Source organism: Echinops telfairi, unplaced genomic scaffold (genome assembly GCF_000313985.2).
Source record: "Echinops telfairi isolate 266 unplaced genomic scaffold, ASM31398v2 ScPeMD7_23;HRSCAF=83, whole genome shotgun sequence".
NCBI lineage: Eukaryota > Metazoa > Chordata > Mammalia > Afrosoricida > Tenrecidae > Echinops > Echinops telfairi.
The window spans coordinates 4,723,681-4,732,266 of NW_022103920.1; the positions used below are offsets into that span (position 1 = coordinate 4,723,681).

The 8,586-nt window shown below is 58.9% G+C and overlaps 1 protein-coding gene across 1 annotated transcript in view; it reads right to left on the reverse strand.

Moving 5' to 3' along the window:
- Positions 1–8,586, reverse strand: part of EPHB6 (EPH receptor B6) — a 17,749-nt gene that overhangs the window by 3,451 nt on the left and 5,712 nt on the right. Inside the window, exons 2-12 of the mRNA XM_030885226.2 lie at positions 4,591–4,766; positions 4,302–4,366; positions 3,302–4,046; positions 2,573–2,728; positions 1,990–2,337; positions 1,532–1,656; positions 1,266–1,428; positions 766–880; positions 530–582; positions 327–446; positions 1–243 (exon numbers count right to left, since the gene is read on the reverse strand). The exon at positions 1–243 is cut by the window's left edge and continues 1 nt beyond it. Of these exons, the coding sequence (XP_030741086.1) occupies positions 1–243; positions 327–446; positions 530–582; positions 766–880; positions 1,266–1,428; positions 1,532–1,656; positions 1,990–2,337; positions 2,573–2,728; positions 3,302–4,046; positions 4,302–4,366; positions 4,591–4,669 (2,212 nt within the window). The 5' untranslated portion in view covers positions 4,670–4,766. The remainder of the gene's footprint in view (positions 244–326; positions 447–529; positions 583–765; positions 881–1,265; positions 1,429–1,531; positions 1,657–1,989; positions 2,338–2,572; positions 2,729–3,301; positions 4,047–4,301; positions 4,367–4,590; positions 4,767–8,586) is intronic.

The window sequence follows — 8,586 nt, forward strand, 5'->3', positions numbered from 1 at the left end:
GGAAGCTGTCCAAGGGCCCCAGCTCCATGAGCTCCGTCAGCACCATGAGCGGCAGGCTCCGGGTGACCACGCCCTCCAGCCGCAAGATGTTGGGATGCTGGAACTGGCCCAGCACCGCTGCCCGGCCCAGAAAGGCCCTCTGCAGGCTCTCAGGACCCCCGGCCCACAGCGCCTGGATGGCCACGGGCTGCTCCCTCCGGCCTCGGGGCTGCAGCCGGCCCCGGCGAACCTCTCCAAAGGAGCCTAGCGAACAGGGTCAGTGAGGGGTGCTTGGGTTCCCCCATGCCACAGGGTCTGGCCACCCTGGGCCTGCTGGCCTGATGTACCTGCCCCAATGACGTCCTCCACCTTGATGTACACAGGGTCCACCTCGCGGGCAAGCTCCCGGACAGCCTGGCAGGGGTCCTCATAGGCAGAGGGGTCAATGTAATACTTCACCCCGAGCCCTGGGAGGAAGGGACTCAGTGTGAGGGCTGGGGACTCTAGGCACCCTCAGTCTAGAGGAGACACCCAGCCCCCATGCCCCCACCTGGGCTACTGGGCTGCTGCAGGCGCTCCGTGTAGCCTGTTCCATGCCGCTTCCTGGGGACAGAGCAGAGTTCTAGTCTAGAGGGACGTCCACTCACCCTGCCCGCTACCTGTGCAGGAGGGGCTGGGTCCCTTCTATCTCAACATGGCTGGGGGGCTGGGGATAGGAAGGGACTGTGGGGGGGTGTCTTTGGGGGATCAGGGGCAGGGGACAGGATGGCAGGTGGGAGGCCTCACCTCCGGAAGACGAGAACCAGCACAGTGATGGCCCCCAGCAGGAGGAAGGCCAAGGCCCCCAAGATGGAGCCCACCACCAGAGACAGCCTCTCGGGGAGCTGGGTGGACAGTTCTCCTGAGGAGAGGGCAGCATGGAGCACAGGTCATCACAGGGGTCACAGGTCAGCCACAGGGGGTTGCAGGGGGGTGTCACAGGTCAGCCACAGGGGGTCCAGGGCCCAGGTTAGCCACAGAGGGCCCAGGTTAGCCACAGGGGATCATGGAGGTCACAGGATTCACCACTGCGCCACAGAAGGGTCACAGGGGAGCCACAAAGGGGTCACAGGGAGGCACCGGGGAGCACAGGAGGTTGTAGCAGGTCGCAAAGTGGGGGTCACAGGGATCTACAAATGAGCTACAAGGGAGCCAATCTTCGCCTAAACTCCAGGCCCTCTCAGCACAAACCCCTCCTTGCCTCACCCAGCGCTCCCCCCCTCCCCGGCCCCCCCAGGCCTGCTCACCGAGAGGCAGTGTCTGGAAGTAGGCCTTGCCACCATAGGGGCCGTGGCCCGCAATAGTGCGGGCGCGCACCTGGAACCCATAGATGTGGCCGGGGCTCAGCTGGGTCACAGTGGCCGTGTTGGTCTCACTGGTCAGGGTGAAGGAGCGGGACTCGTCTTCAGCCTGGGGGGTCAGTCAGCACTCAGACCCTTCCGCCTCAGCCTAGCCCACTGCCCAGCGGCAGCCCAGGGCGAGGGGCCAGGCTGCCCTTTTGCCCTCCACCCACCTGGTCGTAGTAGCGCAGCTGGTAGTCCAGGATGTCCCCGTTGGCTTGCTCAGGCTGCGGCCAGGACACTGTGATGCTGTCGGACGCACGGCTGACCTGGTGCACCACGGGGACTGCAGAGGGGACTATGGCAGCCCAGGGTCAGGGGTCATGAGAGACACAGATGTGTAGAGGGCGGTGCCTCCAGCGGAGGGCGGGCCCATGGAGAGGGGAGGGGCCTCCGGAAGTATGCAGAGGCCCCTAGAGCAGAGGGTGGTACTGAGAGGTGGGGCCTCAGGATATGGGCGAGGCCTAGGGTGATGAGAGGAGACAGCAGGGAAGGGCCACAGATGGGTGTAGGAGGGGCGGGGCCTCCGGAGAGGGCAGTGCCACAGCAGAAGTGGGACCTTAGGAGATGGGCGGTGCCTCCTGGATGGGCGGGGCTGTGGTGGGCGGGACGTTGGGCAGCGTGCTCTCACCTTCGTGGCTGGTGCTGACGTTGATGGCCGCAGCAGGTGGAGGATCTGGGCTGAGCTCCGACACGCCATTGACCGCCTGGACCTCCAAGACGTAGGGTACATGCGCACGGAGGCCTCCCACCAGCACACGGCTCTCGGTCAGGCCCCTCTGGCGGGGGTCGAAGTATACCTCGTCCCTGCAGCGTCGACAGGCGCCCCCGCCAGGCTCCCGGGCGCCTGGGCACTCCTTGCACACAACGTTGAAGAGCAAGTCTCCGCGGCCGCCCAGTTCCCGCGGCAGGCGCCAGTGCAACATCAGCGCCGCGCCCTGCACCTCGAACCAGAGCTCTCGGGGTGCTGAAGGGGGACCTGGGGCCAGGGAGAGGCGCGGGTTGGGTGGCTGTTGGAGGGAGAGGGGAAAGCGGGCAGTGGGGCAGCGGGGTAAGGCCATATAGCAGGTAGCAATAGAGGGGTGAGACCGGAGTGGGGGAGATATAGACCCCCGGAGACACCACACCCACCTCAAACACCCAGTCCCTGTTCCTCCTGGCCCCACTCCTGGGCTCCGTCCCGCCCCTGGGTCCCTGGGGTGCGGTGGGCTCACCGGTGCAGGGAGCACCTGGGGAGTCTGCGCTAGCTCTGTAGAAGCCAGGAAGGCAGGGACACACCGGGGCGGCGGGATCCAGCGCGTGGCTGTGGGCGGGGCACCGAGAGCAGGGTCCAGTTCCAGCTGAGGCCTTATAGGATCCAGGGGGGCAAGCTGGAGGGGGCAACGAGGCACGCCTTCAACCCCAAACCCCACTACCTTGCATGAACTTCCCAGACTGCCCTAGAGCCTGTCCCCTCTCCCCCAACTCTCGGCCTCATCCTAGTTTCCTGGGGCACACACACACGCATGCACTTCACCGCCAAGGAATTGCATTTCCACACATGGAAAAAGTGAGGCAGCTACATGCAGGCGGAGGCCCCAGGCTGCCAGGTGTCCTGGCTTGTCTTCACAGCTTTGCCTGGGTGTATCCTGCACCCCCACTGGGCCCCACCCACCCCCACACCTTCCCATACTTGCCATGCCAAGACACTTCCTCCCAATTTATTCCTTTCGACTGCCCTCCCTTCTCTGGGCCTGCAGCCCTGGGACCCTCAAGGCTCCAGACATTTCAGAGTGGATGAGAGTAAGCTGGTGAGCTCAAGAAATAAATCTGGGAGAACAAGCAAACCCCAGGAACATGGGCCTTTCCTACACAGCTTGCGCCTGACCTCTTAGAGGACCATTGGCACTTGGGGTGTTCAGGCAGGAGCTCTGAGCTTGAAGAAACAGGGTGCTAGGTCTCACCTTGGCAGGCCTTGTCCCCACTGGCTGGCTGGTGCCCTTGCTGGCAGCGGCAGCCACCCACAGCCACCATCCACTTGCCCTCTCCATTGCAATGCAGCCTGGGGGGGCTGCCCGCTGTCTGGCCCCCTACTCCATCCTCTTCAGGTTCTGCATGAGCCACACATATGCCCTCCACCGCCACCAAGGAGGCGCCCCCCGCCCCACTGGCCTGAGTCTCAGGAAAGGAGGCAAGCGAGCGGAGGGTGGCAGGGCAGGCATAGGAGAAGAGCCGGATGGCCACCAAGGCCAGGCAAGCTCCGGTGTCCTGAAAGGCCACGTAGAAGCCAGGGCGCGTGAGCGGCCCGAAGCTCCGTTCCTTGACGTTGAGATGCACACCCGCGCGTGGCCCCTCGGCCCCAGTCTGGGAGGCGGCGGCCGCAGGGAAGCTCTCATCAGCTGCGATCGTGTCCACTTTGGTCCAGTGTTGGCGGTGCCAGGATGCGGCGGTGTCGGGGCTGTCGGGGCCGTCAGCCTGGCGGTAGTAGAGGGTGAAGGTCTCCCGGCAGGCGCCGCCACCCACCGCCAGGCTGGCACAGGCGCGCACAGAGAAGTGCAGGCGGATGTGAGCCCGGTGCGCACCACGCCGCTGCACGTAGTGGGTCTGCAGCCAGTTGTCCTGCACGGAGCCGGCGGACCGCGCCACGTGGCAGGCCTCGAAGGTGCGGGTCAGGCGCCGCTGGTCGTCCAGGACACTCACCTCGTCCCACTGCAGGAGGCAGGAAGAAGCACGTATCTTGTGGGGGCTGGGAGAACTTGTTGAGAACTTGTTTGCCGGTGGGTAGGTGAAGGGCTGGTTGGCAAGGCGGGCGGGGGTGGGATGGGGTGGGGCGGGGGGCGGGAAGGGGCAGGAGGCTGATGACAAGTCAGCTAGGCCACATGTCCTGTTCGTCTGGAGGGAGGGTCTCACCCCATCATCTCTGATTCGGGGGCGAATGGGGAGTAGCCAAGGGGCAACACTCACCCCACCCGGTGGGTAGGTGAGCCAGCCAATCTCGGAGGTCTCCCCAGTGGTGTCCAGCAGCACCTCTGCCCAGAGATAAACAGACCCATAGTGGCCAGGCTGCAGGGCCACCCCATGTGACCTTCAACAGTGCAAAGACTGACCCTCTCTGAACCTCCATTCATCAGGCCATGGGATCTCCACTTGCTGGGACTTCCCTGAAATACCTAAGGCAAGCCTGGTCCCCCTCCCCCTCCCCATATTTGGCTATCTCTACTCCTCTCTGCCCACCCCCACCCCTCCCTCTCACCTTCTAAGGCCACAGCCGAGGATACCAGGGCCAGGACCCAGAAATAGCACACCATGCCCGCAGCGCCCTCAGTAGCCATGGGGCATCTTCAGGGCTCCCACCATCATCCCACCCACCACCTGCTCCCAGGTGGGGTTGCTGCTTCTGCCAAGCTGGGGGAAGCCCACACTGGCCTCCTAGGAAGACATAGGAGATGGGTGATGGTTTCTGGTAAGTGTTAACTAGTATCCTTATCTGTGGTCTGAGGTCAGGCAGCTTCCTGAGGGGGTGTGGTCTGCAGCCAATGCTCAGTATGTGGAGATGTGGGCAGAGCAAGAACTCTCTCTGTCCTTCAGCAGACTCACCTTCACTTGACCTCTGGGTCTCAAGATGTGAGCCAGCAGTCCCAGTCATGAACCACATGAGTCAGGAGAAGGTTCCAGCCCGATGCCTGACCCACAGATCTGGGGTGTGGCAACCTCCACAATTGCATGAGGCATTTGTTTAATATAAATCAGAAACTCTTTCTGTCCCCTCTCCCTTCTCCTAATATCGCTCTCTTTCTCTCTTATACTCTCCTATTGAAAAATAGTTTTTGGCTGTCACTGGGCCTTAATAAAGACTGATCACTTAACCATTAGCCACCAAGTCATCACCAAGTGACCTGAACGTCCCGTAATGCGCTTGTGATGTCTGAATCAGCCATACAGCTGGGAGTGCACAGCAGCACACCATCATCAACTGGAAGTGGTGCGTATGAGATCAGGTTTGAGGAGGACCTGAAGACACAAGTAAATTGCATGAGCAAGTGGCCCAAATGCCCATGGTCTCCACTTCTGTCACCTGTCTTTCCCATTCTACACCTAAGTCCTCGTGGGGCATTGCTTATGATCAACTGACCGAGGAAGAGAACATTCCTGCAGGCATATCACTCGGGAGAGGCCAGTGCTCTGTTTTAGAACATTCCTGAAGCTAAGTGGTGATGCAGAAGTTTTTCACTGAGCATGTTCTTGGTTGTTCATGCTGTTTAGAACAAGAAATGTATTCTATCTTGATTCTGTTTCATGGGCTGAGGTCAATGTCCTGGCTGGCTCGTCCGGAACACAGGACTATGATTGGATAATAGGCAACAATTATGGGAAAGAGACATGTGGCTAAATCTCTCTGAATGGACCACAAACCTGAAGATATTTGTATCTCCTGTGAATGCTCCCCAAAGGCTAATCTTGGCAGAGAAGGGCTTTACCAACTATCAAGCAAATCAGATGACACCTTCTATGGAAACCAGTCATCCTCTTTCCCAAGTCACTCCTGTCACTGCCCAATGGGCTCGTGCACAAAGTGACCATGATGGCCAGGGTGGGAGTTGTGCATGGGTCCAGGAGTATGGACTTCCACTCACCAAGGTCAATTTCGCTACTGCCAATGCTGAGTGCCCACCCTACCAACAGCAGAGGCCAACAGAGTCCCCTGTATGGACCCGTTCCTTGGGACAATTAGCCAGTTGCATAGTGGCTTACTGATGCCTTAGGAAGCCTTCTGTCATGGAAAGGGAAGCATTTTGATCCTACTGAGGTAGACAGGCATACAGCTTTTCCTTCCCTGCATCCAATGATTCTGGAAAAACTACCATCCACGGACTCACACAATGCCTTCTCCACTAACGTGGCATCCCACACAGCATTTCCTCAGGTTAAGAGCCTCATTTCACAGCAAAAGAAGTGTGGCAATGCTCAGAGAACTCGCTGGCCTGACAGTGTTTCCCATCCTGAAACAGCTGGCTAGATAAAGCCATAGAATGACCTTCTAAAGATGTAATGATTGCACCAGCTAGGTGGCAATACCTTGCAGGGTTGAGGCAATGTTCTCCTGGAAGCTGTGTATGCTCTACGCCAGCATTCCACATTCGGTGCTGTTTCTCCATAGGTAGGATCCATGAGTCCAAGAATCAAGTGGGGGTGGGGGTGGGGGGAGTGGCCCTGAGTCCCTAGGTTCTGTGCGTGGTGTGACCACAGGTAGTGGAACCCTCATTACTGCTGAGGAGAAAGCAGGTGCCCATGACCTTGGCTGCTAGAAGGACACGGGAGGGCAGGGGCATAAAGCCATGGGAAGGGAAGTTGGAGCCCGTTCTTCCTAGAACAAATAGCCTGTGTTCCCGGGTAGGATTGAAAATACCTGTCTCTCAGTGAGATGGAACTCAAGCTAGGGAGCTGTATTGATCTCTGATAAACATAACAAACAACATTTGATGCCAGCTAACACACAAATCAAGAAGCCCTGGGGGCAGAGTAGGTCAAGCATTGGGCTGCTAATCTCAAGGTCAAAGGTTTGCAACTGCCAGCCCTTCCATAGGGGAAAGATGATGTTTTCTATTCTCATAAAAGTTACAGTCTCTGGAACCCTGGGGCAGTTCCACTCGGTCCTGTAGGGTCACTATGCGTGAGAACGGAGCCAATGACAGCTGAGTTTGCTCTTTCTAGTTTGAGCATTCTTATCTGTCTTGAGGAAGCCTGGTCAGAGCTCTCCTTAGAAGGGAGGAGGGAGGCTCCCTCTCACGTAGTGAGGGTGTGTTGTCGGGAGGGACCAGTCCCTGGAGAGGGGTACCATGACTGGTGAAGTGGAGGGCCGGTGAAAGAGAAGCAGACCGCCACGCAGATGGATGGACACAGTGCCTGCAAGGATGGGCTCAAACAGAGCAAGGGCTGTGAGGACGGCAGGCGGGGCCGGAGGCGGTGTTTCCTTCTGGTGTCCATCGGGCCCCTGTGAGTCGACACCAACTCCTAACCACGCCTCACAACAGCACCACACGGGTTTTTGGAAACTCCGTGCAACCAGCTTTTGGGGGGGTCGGGGTTGTTTCCAGGGAGATCATGAAGCAAAGAAGTACGCTATGTTGACATCCAGCTCTTAGCGAGTTCATGACGTCCAGGACACAGGCGTGGCCATCAAGCACTCCACAGAAGACACACCAGTCGGCTCGGGGGACCCCTGTGGCCCACCGAGAAAAAACACTGCCCGGAGTTTTCTTGGCTGTGGGCTTCATGGGAGCAGACAGTCAGGCCTCTCTCTCTCTCAGCCCTGCTGGGTGGGTTCAAACTGCTGACTTTTGGGTTAATAAACAGTTGGTTTTCCCCACCCAGGAAACTGGCACCAAGTCCTGTTGAATAGCTTAAAAAAAAAGTTTATTATCCAGAGTTCCTATTAATCAGAGTTGCTCTGATTCGGACTCACAGCAGCCTGAGAGAACAGAATAGAACTGCCCCTGTGGGTTTCCAAGACCTTGATAGAAAGAGACCTCCAAGACTTTCTCCCAAGGAGTCGCTGGTGGGCTGGGGCCAATGGGCTGGGACCAGCAGCCAGGCAAGTGCTCCACCCCTGGGTCATAGAGTCCCCTCAGGGGAGATCCAGAAGTAATTGGAATTGTAGGAAGATCCAACCACCTCTGGATATCTTCACAGGGAGGCACACTGGCAGGGGGACAGTAGCTCCGGCTCTGTGCCGGGGCGTAATGTCTTTGCGAACACTGGTATCTAGAGTGGACAGTGGCTGCAGAAAGCTCGCCACACAACAGGGGGCATTGGGGGACACGCCCCCCGCTAATGTTCCTCAAGTCTGCCTCTCCTCTCCTCTTCAGAAGAACGAGGAACTGTGGCCGCTTCCCGGAGAACAATACCTACGTACGCCCACAGAGCAGGAGGGGTACAAGCTTTAGTAACACCTCCGTGAATCTGCTTGCTTGCTTGAGAGACAGCAAGGCAGGATAAGATACAGACTGCCAAGACCGTGAGCTGCAGGATAGGTGACATCCAAGAGGCCGAGGGGTGACGAGGAGCCCACCCTGAGGACCCACCATGCAGGGAGCATGGCCACTTGTGGTTTCCCTTGGGCGTGCAGCTTCATGACAACAGGAAGCTGGCCAGGCTCCAGAGCTAGGAAAGAGCGGACGCAACTGAGGGAAAGTGTTTGAGCGGCTTGGCTACCCAGAAAGGGACAAATCTGAAGGAGGCGCTGCCTGTG